This window comes from Oncorhynchus mykiss, chromosome 3 (genome assembly GCF_013265735.2).
Source record: "Oncorhynchus mykiss isolate Arlee chromosome 3, USDA_OmykA_1.1, whole genome shotgun sequence".
Taxonomy (NCBI): Eukaryota; Metazoa; Chordata; class Actinopteri; order Salmoniformes; family Salmonidae; genus Oncorhynchus; species Oncorhynchus mykiss.
The window spans coordinates 13,229,286-13,245,758 of record NC_048567.1 but is presented as its reverse complement, the minus strand read 5'-3'; the positions used below and the strand labels follow the sequence as shown (position 1 = coordinate 13,245,758).

The 16,473-nt window shown below is 44.1% G+C and overlaps 2 protein-coding genes across 6 annotated transcripts in view; both read right to left on the bottom strand.

Moving 5' to 3' along the window:
* Positions 1 to 89: 89 nt before the first annotated feature.
* Positions 90 to 3,984, bottom strand: LOC110510079 (B-cell antigen receptor complex-associated protein alpha chain). Its single transcript, XM_021591406.2, has 5 exons — positions 3,705 to 3,984; positions 1,974 to 2,339; positions 1,085 to 1,200; positions 791 to 853; positions 90 to 649 (listed from the first exon to the last, which is right to left on the bottom strand). The coding sequence occupies exons 1-5, from the start codon at positions 3,742 to 3,744 to the stop codon at positions 524 to 526; spliced, it is 711 nt and encodes a 236-aa protein (XP_021447081.1). The 5' UTR covers positions 3,745 to 3,984; the 3' UTR covers positions 90 to 523.
* Position 3,985: 1 nt separating this feature from the next.
* Positions 3,986 to 16,473, bottom strand: part of LOC110503633 (rho guanine nucleotide exchange factor 1) — a 60,798-nt gene continuing 48,310 nt past the window's right edge. For all 5 annotated transcript variants that reach the window (XM_036969519.1, XM_036969520.1, XM_036969522.1 and 2 more), the window contains 8 exons: positions 16,158 to 16,325; positions 15,568 to 15,655; positions 14,260 to 14,379; positions 13,908 to 13,969; positions 9,250 to 9,396; positions 8,923 to 9,164; positions 8,417 to 8,499; positions 3,986 to 8,165 (listed from right to left, as the gene is read on the bottom strand). In XM_036969519.1, coding sequence (XP_036825414.1) covers positions 8,428 to 8,499; positions 8,923 to 9,164; positions 9,250 to 9,396; positions 13,908 to 13,969; positions 14,260 to 14,379; positions 15,568 to 15,655; positions 16,158 to 16,325 — 899 coding nt within the window. In that variant the 3' untranslated portion in view covers positions 3,986 to 8,165; positions 8,417 to 8,427. The remainder of the gene's footprint in view (positions 8,166 to 8,416; positions 8,500 to 8,922; positions 9,165 to 9,249; positions 9,397 to 13,907; positions 13,970 to 14,259; positions 14,380 to 15,567; positions 15,656 to 16,157; positions 16,326 to 16,473) is intronic.

Genomic DNA, 16,473 nt, shown 5'->3' with positions numbered 1-16,473 from the left:
CGGTATGGGTGCGAGGGACATATGACAAATACATACATTTCATGAAGCTAAAATGCTAAATATGTAAACATGAAAGCATAAGGCAATCAGTTTTATAATTTTATTTACTAAGCACAATTCAGGCCTTGAATTATGGAGATTGGAGGGAAAAAAAACATTTGGCCAATGCATACACAAAAGCATAGAAAATACAAACATGCAGAAAAAAATATATTTTATGAATATAAAGTGTTTAGCTATTGGCATTTGTAATGAAAGGCTAAATTGAAAGCAAATTCCCTTTGACATTGTAGGTTACTGTCTTTTTGGTCCACTAAGAAATTAGATTCAAATATAGGCAAAGGCTGCAAGGAAAACGCAGGTCACCTCTATAAATTCAAACATACGTGTGTGTGTGTGTGTGTGTGTGTGTGTGTGTGTAAGGGGGGGGACAGTTTTTAAGAAAATTCATATCAAAACCCTCACCACAACTCTGTTCTATCAAATTACTCTTCTCCCACCCTCTCTTCCTCCCCCCTCTCATTCAAGGCTTCTCCAGTTGGATTTCCTCCTCCTCCATAATCATGTTTCCCACGTCTTGGTAGGGGCCCTGCACCAGAGAGCGCTGGATCTGATCATATGTGGAGCAGCATTCCTCCAGATTTAGACCCTGGATATGGATTGAGGTAAGGGAGGTTATGATAGGTTGACTTCCTCTTCCCTTCTTCTAGAACTTGTTTGATTGAATGAAGAATGGTGAAAACAGTGACTATGACAGAAAGACAGAGAGAGGATCTGATTCAAGTCCCACCTCATAGATATTCTCCTCTTCCTCTTTGACCCTTTTCTTCTTCAGTTGATTGAGTTTCTTCATCTTGAAAAGGAGAGGAAGTGGATGACATCATAATATATCGTAAATCTCTTGGCCAATGGTGTGAAAAACCCCATTGTCGTCATACAGTAAGATTACCATACATACTAGTCCTTTTGGTTAAAGCAGTTTTCAAATGACAAAATTCACTATTGGAATGAGAGCAAATTAGGAATATTAGATCTAGTAGCCTAGCATCAGCAGTAGGAAAGGTGGCCTGCTTGGCTCTCTGACCTTACGGAGCATCATGGTACCATGCAGAAGCACTGCCACCATCAGTAACATTCCCTCAGCAGTCAGGATGCTGTTCTTGGTGCTTTCACTGATGTCCAGAATCTTCACCATCGGCCCTGAGCAAGGAGAGAGGGGTCGTATAAAGATCATCAGAGTAGAACTCACCTGCTGCTCTTTCATGGGAGAGATGCAGGCTAGATGTGAATGAAAGAGAGCTAGTATGTGTGTGGGGGGGGGGGAGGCAGGGTACCATGCATCAGATTGCAGCAAGACAGAGGAGAATAGTTTGAGATAAATTATACAAAACAGCCAGTGTATGATTAGCGGTGCAATTATTTTAAAAAAAAACAATGCTCCGTATGTCACACAATTTCCCAGGAAAACCTATAAACAAAGCATTTCTTTAACATTTGAACATTGGTAATTTGAATTAAATCAGAGGGATTACTACACAATGTAGCCATTCACTGGTGGCTTAAGTCTGGGTGCTTTAGGTGGATTGCAATCTGGTCTGATCTGTGTGCACTACCGGGACCCAACTTTTAGGTTAGCAGGTTGTAATGAGACCATCACAGATGATTTACTGTGATCCACAGGGAACAGAAACTGCCATTCATGGTGAATTCTACTGGACTGGGCAGTGGTTAACTGGATTTGTGGATTACAAAGCATTCTGAATTGCTTAGCTGGTTTGACCCCACCACCCAGACACCCACATGTACATACACAGACACACACATAATATAAATACTATACAACAAAGTACAGACCAGACTAAAGCTTTTGAGGGTTACACACACAAGACCTGAAGGAAGGTGACATGGGTGCTTACTGTGAGGGCTTCACACACACACACACACACACACACACACACACACACCACACTCACTGTAGACCTGCAGGAAGGTGCCGTGGGTGTATACAGAGGGCCGCAGGGCGCTGTGGTTTAGAAAACACTGGTACAACCCTGAGTCGTTCAGACGGGCCTCCCTCAGGATGAGTGTGTGACACATGACCCCTGCCGCAGTCAGGTTCCCCCCATCCACTGTCACATGGTTGTCTCTCCGGTCCACTCCCTGCGGGGCGGACGTGCCGTTGACCGTCTGGATGCTGATGAACCAGGTGGTTTCCACGGCTCCCCTTGTGGCTGAGTAGCAGCAGCGCAGGTGGGCGGTGTGAGAGAGCTGCACCCTCAGAGAGGGCCTGTCTGGCTCCAGAGTAACCTGGATACGGCTGAGGTCACCGTGGACACCTACTAGAAGGCAGAGCAGCAGGAGTAGGATGAGGTTGACCCATAAGACACTGATCAAAGGTCAGTTATTGACAGCATATCTGTCCAGCTATTGGCCCAAGACACTGATGATAAAAATAAACTGGATACTAAAAACGCCACACAATCCAGAGTGCTGTAATATTATGTCTCTTAACATCTCTTGCTATTTAGAGTTATAAGTGTTTGGTATAGATTCTAGTGTGTGATGATTGTGGACTACAGGAAAAGGAGTACCGAGCACACCCACATTCTCATCGATGGGGGCTGTATCGGAGCAGGTTGAGAGCTTCAAGTTCCTTGGTGTCCACCAACAAACTAACATGGTCCTAGCACACCAAGACAGTTGTGAAGACGGCACGACAAAACCTATTTCCCCTCAGGAGACTGAAAAGATTTGGCATGGCTCCTCAGATCCTCAAAAAGGTTCTACAGCTGCACCATCGAGAGCATCACTGCCTGGTTCCATCACTGCCTGGTATGGTAACTGCTCGGCCTCCGACTGCAAGGCACTACAGTGTAGTGTGTACGGCCCAGTACATCACTGGGGCCAAGCTTCCTGCCATCCAGGGATTATATACCAGGTGGTGTCAGAGAAAGGCCCTAAAAATTGTCAAAGACTCCAGCCACCCTAGTCATAGACTGTTCTCTCTGCTACCGCAACTCAAGCAAGCAGTATTGGAGCAAGTCTAGGCCCAAGAGGCTTCTAGACAGCTTCTACCCCCAAGTCATAAGACTACTGAACATCTAATCAAATGGCTACCCAGACTATTGCATTGCCCCCCCCCCCCCCCCACTGCTACTCTGTTATTATCTATGCATAAGTCACTTTAATAACTCTACCTACATGTATATATTACCTCAATTACCTCCACTAACCAGTGCCCCAGCACATTGACTCTGTACCGGTACCCCCTGTAAATACCCTCGCTATTGTTATTTTACTGCTGCTCTTGAATTATTTGTTACTTTTATTTCTTATTTTTCTTTCGGTAAGCATTTCATTGTTGTAGTCCGTGCATGTGACAAATAAAATGTGATTTGATTGCACAACCATCTGCTCTGGTTGGAGATACGGTTCATTAGAGCAGAACAGATACATTACTCACAGCTAAATAATCTCATGATCCAAGGGTTAAAATGGGGGAAAATTGTTTTAAATGTTGCAATGCATGGTTTAAAGGATGTTGAACCTATTCATATTAATTCACTCAAATGGCATAGATTTACACTTCGGTCTCATCTTCATCCTCCACCTGTAATGTAACTTCTCAAATAAAGGTGAATATGCACTAAAAGACTAACTACCCAGCATTGTTTATCAGCATATCCTAGCAGCCCCTTACTCACCAGCCCAGAAGCAGAGGAACAAGAATGTCACGGCCACCATCTTCTTCACTGTGTTTTATATTGGTTGCCAGCCGTTGCAGAAAATAAAAGGCCTTTTATAAAAAAGTATTTTGGTCCAATGTTATTTTGAGTGTTGTGCCTTTCAACACAGCTATACACTTCTACCCAGTTGTCTTGTGAATAAACCTTCCTTCCTCTTTTGTTGGTCTCTCGGTGTCAGGATATATGCTTGAGTGACTGCAGTGTTCTTGAACTCAAAACAGTAAAAGAACAAAAAAATGTTGTTTTTTTCTACCCCCATTTATTAAAAAATAAAAATAAAAATTACAATAAAAAAAAACGTACCTCATTTCTTCTGAAGTATACAATTAAAAACTCTTACACAATGAAATCAAAGCCAAAATACACAGTATAGATCTTGCATATTCATTTGTTTATAGATATACATGTGGCGGATGCATGTGCGACAGACCAGACCCTATTCTATTCAAAGCGCTGGCTAGCTGGAGCAAACATGGCGCTGGTCAAACCTTGTGGTCGCTGAGGTGAACACACACAATACACTTTGTAACATACATACCCCTGAGATAGCATAGTTACAGGGGACACTGCAGGACTTACACAGCCACCCTACAGTCAATCCCCCACAAACCACCTATCTGAAACCTTGGATTACCTAGAAGTAAGGCCAGGGGGGTTTCCGGACCATGTGACCTGACTAGGAAAACCTCCAGGCCAGACCTAGAATGCATGTTGCTTTAGAGATTGCAAGAAAGGCATTTCACTGTAATTGTACATTAAACAGGAGACTTGATGTTGGTCACCCAACTCTTTCTACGTTCATTTCATGGTTCTTCTACCTTAACAGCCAAACATCTCCCCAACCAACAGTGTTTGTTTACTAAAGAGCCCTTTGGGAAAAAGCTTGATCGTCAGAACAAGGCACCCTTCTATATATAAAACTAGACCACTATGTATTTGTAAATAGGATACATGAGGGGAAGCAAAGGGAAGAAAGAGAGAGAAAGAGAGAGAGGTTTGTAAGCACACGTTTGCCAAGTAGTCTTGAGACTACAGTGGCGGTGGAGGTATTAACCTAAGCTGGTATAACAGGATTTAACCTGCTCATTACTGTGCTTCAATGGTGAAAAAGCCCAAGTTAGAGATAATCTCTTTAACCTCATCTTGTTGCCATCTAGTATTGTATAATACAAGTGAGTTGTCTCACATATGGGGTCTCTGAGCAAACAAAAGCTATCCAAGTCTCTTCCTCTTTCTCCCATTGTTGCCAAATGCATAGTACATAATTACATATGTTCCTCTCAACAAACCATCACCAAAAACAAAACCTCCCGACCCATTTAAGCAAATGAAACAAAAATAAAATGATGAGAGTAGTAAGGAAGTAAGGACTACATTTCTACGACTTCTAGAAGGAAGACAGGATGAAGGAGAGATGGAGACTATTATTGTGGACTTGGTGATGGAGAGGGGAACACGAGAAAATAAAGGGGTGGGGGGTGAAAGAAAAAAAGGCAATGAAGTTTCAACACAACTTGTAACTACGCCCTCTGCTTCTTAGAGTAACTATCAATAACATTTGCATAATTACATATTTGGGGGAGGGTGTAAGGGAACGGTTGCTATGGCCACAACGAGAATGCATAATTCAAAAGTGATCGTGAAAGATAACTGTCATTCCAACACTGGTGAGAGTGACGACAAGTCGCGCCTGCAATTCCTGCATCTGAACTCCCCAGACCCGCTTCTCTTCATTCCAGAAGTGGTCTATAGAAACAGTAGCTTAAATCAGTAATGATGGGTCTCATCTCAGTATCCTTCTGTATCTTACTGTACTGTACCGCCACCCCATGCTGTCCCTAAACGTGGTCCAGTCAATATCAAAGTGACGCTAGGTGAGTCATGTCTATAACAACACAGTGCAGCCCTGCTCACACATGGTCGCAATGAAGAGAGGATTTGAACGGCAGTGTGATTGTGAAGTGTCCAGTTAAATCCTGTTCATTAGTCTGGGGCAGCAGCATGGATGGATGTATCACAATACAGTCTTCATACAAGCTTAGATATCATTATCTCTCCTCTACGTTTCTACCCACTGTGTTGTTTTCTCTACATGTGACGCTGGAGTTTGGATGCAGGAGAAGCAGAGAGCCACGGCTGCTTACTGTAGGCATCCCTCTCCAATCAGCATGAAGTGACTTTCTCCTATAGTAATAAGCAGTGGGACAGTATAAACAGCTCACATGAGGATCTACAGGTACATGGGTCTCTCTTTGGTCCCGTTTCCCAGTCCACAGTTCAATGCCACTACTCTAAATCATCAAAATAATAACAATAATTACAATCAACTCCTGAAGAAAAATATGCACAAAAATGGTATTGCCACCATTAAAGAATATAACCTTTGTATCGGACGAAAAACTTATCATACAGCATATAATACTGTGTGTCTCCCTCCTTTCTTTACGGAGAAGCTACTAGCCCTATAGTCAGGAAGTCGACTCCAGTCACATCACACACGTGATGACCGTTCTCCTGTGGGACCATTGTTACTGCACTGGGCTCCCACGCAATGTGAGTATCAGAGCATGTATGGGTCTGACTGATTGTCTATAACCGATTCTTTATTTTATTATATAGATTTTTTAAAAACCTATTTTTCTCCCCAATTTCATGGTATCCAATTGGTAGTTACAATCTTGTCTCATCGCTGCAAATCCCGTATGGACTCGGGAGAGGTGAAGGTCGAGAGCCGTGCATCCTCCGAAACACAACCCAGCCAAGGCACACTGCTTCTTGACACAATGCCTATTTAACCCAGAAACCAGCCGCACCAATGCGTCGGAGGAAACACTGTACACCCGACGACCGTGTCAGCGAGCATTGCGCCCAGCCCGCAACAGGAGACGCTAGTGCGTGATGGGACAAGGACATCGATGCCAGCCAAACCCTCTCCTAACCCGAACGACGCTGGGCCAATTGTGCGTCGCCCCATGGGTCTCCCTGTTGCTGCCGGCTGCGACAGAACCTGGACTCAAACCCAGAATCTCTAGTGGCACAGCTAGCACTGCCTTAGACCACTGCACCACTCGGGAGGTCCCTATAACCGATTCCACAGCACATTGAACACTGAACTTCAAGTCTTCTCTCTACATCTACCTCCATCACCATCTAATACGCTGCTAATCAAGTTGGTCTTCCAAGGAATAACCCTTCTGCCTCCTCTCCTCCTCACTGTATCCCTCCATCTCTAATCTACATCCCATCTCTGTGTATCTGTCCATCCCTCTATCGCCCGGCCCAGCACAGTAGCAGGGTCCAAAGGAGAGGTGGCTGAAGTCAAAAGCGGTACACACACCATCTATATCCCTAACAACATGATCAATTCAAATACTACTGGATGAATGTTTGGGCCATAATTACAGGTCTAATAGGACTCTATTACAGTAACTCCAGAAGGCCATTTTGCTTCTACAACACAAACACACGCGCAGACCTTCTCAACAATTGGGGTAAAATGTAAAAATGTATGCCTGCATGACTAAGTCGCTTTGGATAAAATCATCATAATAATAGTAATAAATATTTGCAAATTCAATGTTGGGAATTCAGTGTGGTTGGTCACTTGAATTGGATTATACTAACTTAAAGGTGCATCTCTACTGTACTTTGGCATGTACTGGATATAGGGGCCTACTAAATGTTCAGTAAAATGTCTAAGTTTGGAAAGTTTCCCAAAAAATCCCAGGTTTTTCAGAAATCTCCGGTTGAACGACTCCCAGAATTCCTCCTTATTCCCTCCTGAATCCAGGAATCTTCCAACCAGGATTTGGGGAAAACCTGTGAATTTTGGAAAAGTTACCAGAATTTCACAACTCTGAGCATGTTCCTGTCTTGTTCTACAGCACTACATCGCCCCCTATAGGGCTGACACTAGTATCTCTCTCTACATGCATACATGGGGGTTTATTATACAGTCCAAACCCCTACAGTTGGCAATGATAGATATATTTACTGAACATGCACTGGGGGAAGTATATGTTGTGTGTGTGTGTTTGTGTTGCAGAAGCTCACAATCAATAAGCCCAGGCAGCATCTCTCTCACAGCAAACTACTGCTCCAATCTTTGGCACCTGTTTGCAAAACTCCCCTCTCTCACACGCTCACTCACTTGCATATACTAGCATGTTCACAAACACGCAAAAACACACACACCTCAAACACACCCCTCCCACATTGCATTACTCAACTACTTTGCGTAAAGCCGTGCTCCTCCGCCTTGCAAGGGCCTCACGGTTGGCTGTGATCCCCTGGAAATCTTTAACAAGGGCTCAGGCATGGCAGTGGAGCACAGAGTGTTTAGTAAATAGGAAATTCCAGGACGCATTCATCAATCCTCCAAAAGCAACTCGAGCACTCCAATCCAGCACTTACAGTGATCTGAGGAAGACCAAGAGATGACAAGGTTAAAGAAAAGATTTGGTGAGATTAGACAACATATCCTTGACACAATTCTAGTATTAATACCCATGGCATTGCAGAGCCAGAGGTAGTTGACCTAAAATCGTATATTACTCTAACCCCAACCCTTATCTTAACTAGAGAGATAATACAAGATCTGACCCTGTATCAGCGGTAAAGAAAAACTCCTCCCATGACAACAGTATAAAGGGTTGTATATGAAGGTTCACCTGGTGTCCCACTAGAAGTTTCCCCCCTCCAGGGAGAACTTAGACAGGGCCTTCTGCAGCCGGTGGTGCTCCTCCTCAACACTCTGATGGAGCAAGATCAATACACAGTTAAATGCTGAATCACACACACACACACACACTTCACCCCTCCGTCTCCGCCATCCCTTCCTTTCATCATCTTCTTTCCCTTTTGTGGGTGCTCTTGTGACATCACACAGCTAGCTGCAGACAAAGGCCATTGTCCCAGAACTCCAATTTCACATAGCCATTTCAGTGACAATAGCAGCAGAGCAGCACAAGCCCTGGTGAAGTGATTTTCTCTATCTTTCTCTTCTATGCTGCTGTTTGTCCCCATCTGTCCTCCTTGGCTCACTCCTTTTATGCTTCAGTCATCCTTTGCAACCCCATTACTCAATCCTCGACAACTCCCTCCCTCCCTCCCTTCCTTCCTTCCTTCCTTCCTTCCTTCCTTCCTTCCTTCCTTCCTTCCTTCCTTCCTTTCTCACCTGCAGTCTCTTCAGCTGTACCTCCAGACTCTGCAGTTTCCGGCACACCTCCTCCATCCTCTCCTGGGACAGAACCAGAGGAGCACTGATCCCTCCCTCCTCCTCTATCTTCATCCCTCCACCCTCCTCCCCTTGTAGTCCTTGGTCCTGCCTCTCTGGCTCCTCCCTTCCATTCTCCTCATCAGGCTGTGAGTTGTCTGATAGGCTGATGCTGCCAACCAATAGCCTCTTGAGGGACATGACTGTGGCAGGAGACAGGAACATAACAGTAATAGGAACATCAGTGAAAATGGTAACCGTTTGGACCAATCAAATAAACCCACTCACCTTCGTTTAACGCGCTATTGGCCACTTTCACCTGATCACTGTTGCTGTGGCCAATCAAGTCGAAGCCTTTGTCCGAGAGGTAATCAATCAGAGAATGATGAGAGTCCACAGACTTCATCTCATCCGTCAGGATGTCCTTATCTCGTTCTATAGACACAGGAACAGTCATGGTAGTAACACAGTAACAGTAAAAACACAGGAACAGTCTTGGTAGTAACAGAGTAGCAGTAAAAACACAGTAACAGTCTTGGTAGTAACACAGTAGCAGTAAAAACACAGTAACAGTCTTGGTAGTAACACAGGAACAGTCTTGGTAGTAACACAGGAACAGTCTTGGTAGTAACACAGTAACAGTCTTGGTAGTAACATAGGAACAGTCTTGGTAGTAACATAGGAACAGTCTTAGTAGTAACATAGGAACAGTCTTGGTAGTAACACAGGAACAGTATTGGTAGTAACACAGGAACAGTCTTGGTAGTAACATAGGAACAGTCTTGGTAGTAACATAGGAACAGTCTTAGTAGTAACATAGGAACAGTCTTGGTAGTAACACAGGAACAGTCTTGGTAGTAACACAGTAACAGTCTTGGTAGTAACACAGTAACAGTCTTGGTAGTAACATAGGAACAGTCTTGGTAGTAACATAGGAACAGTCTTGGTAGTAACATAGGAACAGTCTTAGTAGTAACATAGGAACAGTATTGGTAGTAACACAGGAACAGTCTTGGTAGTAACACAGTAACAGTCTTGGTAGTAACATAGGAACAGTCTTGGTAGTAACATAGGAACAGTCTTAGTAGTAACATAGGAACAGTCTTGGTAGTAACACAGGAACAGTCTTGGTAGTAACACAGGAACAGTCTTGGTAGTAACATAGGAACAGTCTTGGTAGTAACACAGGAACAGTCTTGGTAGTAACACAGGAACAGTCTTGGTAGTAACATAGGAACAGTCTTGGTAGTAACACAGTAGCAGTAAAAACACAGTAACAGTCTTGGTAGTAACACAGGAACAGTCTTGGTAGTAACACAGTAACAGTCTTGGTAGTAACATAGGAACAGTCTTGGTAGTAACATAGGAACAGTCTTGGTAGTAACACAGTAACAGTCTTGGTAGTAACACAGTAACAGTCTTGGTAGTAACACAGTAACAGTCTTGGTAGTAACACAGTAACAGTCTTGGTAGTAACATAGGAACAGTCTTGGTAGTAACACAGTAACAGTCTTGGTAGTAACATAGGAACAGTCTTGGTAGTAACATAGGAACAGTCTTAGTAGTAACATAGGAACAGTCTTGGTAGTAACACAGGAACAGTCTTGGTAGTAACACAGGAACAGTCTTGGTAGTAACACAGGAACAGTCTTGGTAGTAATGCAGTAACAGTCTTGGTAGTAACACAGTAACAGTAAAAACACAGGAACAGTCTTGGTAGTAACACAGGAACAGTCTTGGTAGTAACACAGTAACAGTAAAAACACAGGAACAGTCTTGGTAGTAACACAGTAACAGTAAAAACACAGGAACAGTCTTGGTAGTAACCCAGTAACAGTCTTGGTAGTAACACAGGAACAGTCTTGGTAGTAACACAGTAACAGTCTTGGTAGTAACATAGGAACAGTCTTGGTAGTAACATAGGAACAGTCTTAGTAGTAACATAGGAACAGTCTTGGTAGTAACACAGGAACAGTCTTGGTAGTAACATAGGAACAGTCTTGGTAGTAACACAGGAACAGTCTTGGTAGTAACACAGTAACAGTCTTGGTAGTAACATAGGAACAGTCTTGGTAGTAACATAGGAACAGTCTTGGTAGTAACACAGTAACAGTCTTGGGAGTAACACAGTAACAGTCTTGGTAGTAACACAGTAACAGTCTTGGTAGTAACACAGTAACAGTCTTGGTAGTAACACAGTAACAGTCTTGGTAGTAACATAGGAACAGTCTTGGTAGTAACACAGTAACAGTCTTGGTAGTAACATAGGAACAGTCTTGGTAGTAACATAGGAACAGTCTTAGTAGTAACATAGGAACAGTCTTGGTAGTAACACAGGAACAGTCTTGGTAGTAACATAGGAACAGTCTTGGTAGTAACACAGGAACAGTCTTGGTAGTAACACAGGAACAGTCTTGGTAGTAACATAGGAACAGTCTTGGTAGTAACACAGTAGCAGTAAAAACACAGTAACAGTCTTGGTAGTAACACAGGAACAGTCTTGGTAGTAACACAGTAACAGTCTTGGTAGTAACATAGGAACAGTCTTGGTAGTAACATAGGAACAGTCTTGGTAGTAACACAGTAACAGTCTTGGTAGTAACACAGTAACAGTCTTGGTAGTAACACAGTAACAGTCTTGGTAGTAACACAGTAACAGTCTTGGTAGTAACATAGGAACAGTCTTGGTAGTAACACAGTAACAGTCTTGGTAGTAACATAGGAACAGTCTTGGTAGTAACATAGGAACAGTCTTAGTAGTAACACAGGAACAGTCTTGGTAGTAACATAGGAACAGTCTTGGTAGTAACATAGGAACAGTCTTAGTAGTAACATAGGAACAGTCTTGGTAGTAACATAGGAACAGTCTTGGTAGTAACACAGGAACAGTCTTGGTAGTAACACAGGAACAGTCTTGGTAGTAATGCAGTAACAGTCTTGGTAGTAACACAGTAACAGTAAAAACACAGGAACAGTCTTGGTAGTAACACAGTAAAAGTCTTTGTAGTAACACAGGAACAGTCTTGGTAGTAACACAGGAACAGTCTTGGTAGTAACACAGTAACAGTAAAAACACAGGAACAGTCTTGGTAGTAACACAGTAACAGTAAAAACACAGGAACAGTCTTGGTAGTAACACAGTAACAGTAAAAACACAGTAACAGTCTTGGTAGTAACAAAGTAACAGTAAAAACACAGTAACAGTCTTGGTAGTAACACAGTAACAGTAAAAACACAGGAACAGTCTTGGTAGTACTGCAGTAACAATAAAAACACAGGAACAGTCTTGGTAGTAACACAGCAACAGTAAAAACACAGGAACAGTCTTGGTAGTAACACAGTAACAGTAAAAACACAGGAACAGTCTTGGTAGTAACACAGTAACAGTAAAAATACAGGAACAGTCTTGGTAGTAATACAGTAACAGTAAAAACACAGTAACAGTCTTGGTAGTAGCACAGTAACAGTAAAAACACAGTAACAGTCTTGGTAGTAACACAGTAACAGTCTTGGTAGTAACACAGTAACAGTCTTGGTAGTAATGCAGTAACAGCAAAAACACAGGGACAGTCTTGGTAGTAACACAGTAACAGTACAAATACAGGAACAGTCTTGGTAGTAATACAGTAACAGTAAAAACACAGTAACAGTCTTGGTAATAACACAGTAACAGTAAAAATACAGGAACAGTCTTGGTAGTAACACAGTAACAGTCTTGGTAGTAACACAGTAACAGTCTTGGTAGTAACACAGTAACAGTAAAAAAACACAGTAACAGTCTTGGTAGTAACACAGTAACAGTAAAAACACAGTAACAGTCTTGGTAGTAACCCAGTAACAGTCTTGGTAGTAACACAGTAACAGTCTTGGTAGTAACACAGTAACAGTAAAAACACAGTAACAGTGTTGGTAGTAACACAGTAACAGTCTTGGTAGTAACACAGTAACAGTCTTGGTAGTAACACAGTAACAGTCTTGGTAGTAACACAGTAACAGTAATAACACAGTAACAGTCTTGATAGTAACACAGTAACAGTAAAAACACAGGAACAGTCTTGGTAGTAACACAGTAACAGTCTTGGTAGTAACACAGGAACAGTCTTGGTAGTAACACAGTAACAGTCTTGGTAGTAACACAGTAACAGTATTGGTAGTAACATAGTAACAGTAAAAACACAGGAACAGTCTTGGTTGTAACACAGTAACAGTCTTGGTAGTAACACAGTAACAGTCTTGGTAGTAACACAGTAACAGTTTTTGTAAGTAAAACAGTAACAGTCTTGGTAGTAACACAGGAACAGAAAAAACACAGTAACAGTCTTGGTAGTAACACAGTAACAGTCTTGGTAGTAACACAGGAACAGAAAAAACACAGTAACAGTCTTGGTAGTAACACAGTAACAGTCTTGGTAGTAACACAGTAACAGTCTTGGTAGTAACACAGTAACAGTCTTGGTAGTAACACAGGAACAGAAAAAACATAGTAACAGTCTTGGTAGTAACACAGTAACAGTCTTGGTAGTAACACAGTAACAGTCTTGGTAGTAACACAGTAACAGTCTTGGTAGTAACACAGTAACAGTCTTGGTAGTAACACAGTAACATTCTTGGTAGTAACACAGTAACATTCTTGGTAGTAACACAGTAACAGTCTTGGTAGTAACACAGGAACAGAAAAAAACACAGTAACAGTCTTGATAGTAACACAGTAACAGTCTTGGTAGTAACACAGGAACAGAAAAAACACAGTAACAGTCTTGGTAGTAACACAGTAACAGTCTTGGTAGTAACACAGTAACAGTCTTGGTAGTAACACAGTAACAGTCTTGGTAGTAACAGTCTTGGCAGTAACTAAATAAACATCAGTAATAGCACCATTAACAACAACATTATCAACATCTAGAAGCTCAATGGCTTGAAAGAGGTGCTTTGTTGTCTGTTCTCACCAATGCTGTTTTTCAACAAGACTCCTCCATTTTCAGTGGGGCTGAGAGGTGGTTGAGGAAACCTGAAAGAAAGAGAAAGCGAGAAAGAGAAGGAGAGAAAGAAATGAGATCAGCGGCAGGTAGGCAAGCGGTTAAGAGCGCTGGGCCAGTAACCGAAAGGTCGCTGGTTCAAATCCTCAAGCCGACTACGTGAAAAATCTGTCGATGTACCCTGAGCAAGGCACTTAACCCTAATTAACCCTTAACTCCTTTAAGTCACTCTGGATAAGAGCGTCTGCTAAATGACTAAAATGTGATCAGTGCTCAGAGGACTGGCTTATAACAGTGCACACTCAGAGCTGTGTTGACTCACGTGGTGGGGCTGTATGGGTTTCCTCCTCCTCCAGGTAAGATGCTGTTTCCTCTCTTCAGGTCAGATGGAGGTCCTGTCTTCTTCAGCTCATCTACTGCCATCTTGATCACATCTGTCCAGCTTCACACAACAAAGCCACATCACCACTACAGTTGGTGCTTCGTCTTTATCTTCATATCTTCCACCTCTCCTCCTCCCTCCCCATAAACCTCTCTCCTCTCCCACACTCACTTCTCCTTCTCCCCTCCCAATCCCCTTCTCTCTCCCATTCACTTCTCCCTCTCCCAATCCCCTCCTCCCCTCCCAAACACTTCTCTCCCCCACTCACTTCTCCCTCTCCCCCTCCCCCTCCCAATCCCCTTCCCAAACCCTTCTCTCCCCCACTCACTTCTCCCTCTCCCAATCCCCTCCTCGCCTCCCCTCCCAAACACTTCTCTCCCCCTCTCCCCCACTCACTTCTCCCTCTCCCCCTCCCAATCCCCTTCCCAAACCACTCTCCCCCACTCATTTCTCACTCTCCCCTCCCAATCCCCTTCTCTCCTCTCCTCTCCTCTCCTCTCCTCTCCTCTCCTCTCCTCTTCTCTCCCCTTCCCAAACCCTTCTCTCCCTCTCCCACACTCTCCTCTCCTCTCCTCTCCTCTCCTCTCCTCTCCTCTCCTCTCCTCTTCTCTTCTCTTCTCTCCTCTCCTCTCCCCTTCCCAAACCCTTCTCTCCCTCTCCTACTCTCCTCTCCTCTCCTCTCCTCTCCTCCCCTTCCCAAACCCTTCTCTCCCTCTCCCACACTCTCCTCTCCTCTCCTCTCCTCTCCTCTTCTCTTCTCTCCTCTCCTCTCCTCTCCTCTCCCCTTCCCAAACCCTTCTCTCCCTCTCCCACACTCTCCTCTCCTCTCCTCTTCCCTTCTCTCCTCTCCTCTCCTCTCCTCTCCTCTCCTCTCCTCTCCTCTCCTCTTCTCTCCTCTCCCCTTCCCAAACCCTTCTCTCCCACACTCTCCTCTCCTCTCCTCTCCTCTCCTCTTCTCTCCTCTCCTCTCCTCTCCCCTTCCCAAACCCTTCTCTCCCTCTCCCACACTCTCCTCTCCTCTCCTCTCCCCTTCTCTCCTCTCCTCTCCTCTCCTCTCCTCTCCTCTCCTCTCCTCTCCTCTCCTCTCCTCTCCTCTCCTCTCCTCTCCTCTCCTCTCCTCTCCTCTCCTCTCCTCTTCTCTTCTCTTCTCTCCTCTCCTCTCCCCTTCCCAAACCCTTCTCTCCCTCTCCCACACTCTCCTCTCCTCTCTTCTTCCCAAACCCTTCTCTCTCCCTCTCCCACACTCACTTCCTCCTCTCCCCGACAGATTGAGCCACTAGTTCGTAGATCTGAGCCCCGCTGTCCCAGGTGAAGATCACGTAGAAAGCCTTACGGTCTGACAGAGGGACAGAAGAGAGGGGGATTGAGATGACATATTCCTGCAAGGTGTGTGTGTGTGTGTGCGGCTCCATGTTGATGATGTTGTGTTTTCTTGAATACCAAATATGGCAGGTGTTGTTGTTGTGGGGGGAGGCCGGAGACAGATGCTCTTTTTGGAAGTGGGTTGCTCTTTTGACTCTTACATGGACCAGACCCTGTGCTGTCAAGTTTCTGAAATACCAGCCTCTTGAGTCATGCCTGAACAGCTTTTGGCCGTGTACATAATAAGCTGATAGTGCATGGCCATCAGATTGCAGGACTGCATAGGGAAAAAGGCAAAGCAGCTAGCAAGGTACTGCTCATTGCTCTTTGTCATGGACAGCCTAGCTGTGTGGAGAAGGTATCTTTGACACTACGTGTGTCCATGTATCTGTGAATCTTTGAAATGTTTGAATCCTTCGGGACTGTAATGTGATTTGTGCATTCAAATGAAGTATTTAAAGATGTGCGTGTCTCACCTGTGGCCACCTCTCGGAGGAAGGCAGAGTCTAGTTTGATGATAGGGCTGAGCATCTGCTTGCCCTCCTGAACAGCGATGTTACTCTTACTCTGACACTTCAGCACCATCTTATCATCCTGCTTCTGTAACAGCACCAACAGATCCCCCAGCAACACACACTGCACTTCTGAGAGGGGGACAGGAACAGGATGGAGAGGAGAGGAGCAGGAGAGTGGGGCAGGAACAGGGTGGAGAGGAGAGGAGGAGGAGAGTGGGGCAGGAACAGGGTGGAGAGGAGAGGAGGAGGAGAGTGGGGCAGGAACAGGGTGGAGAGG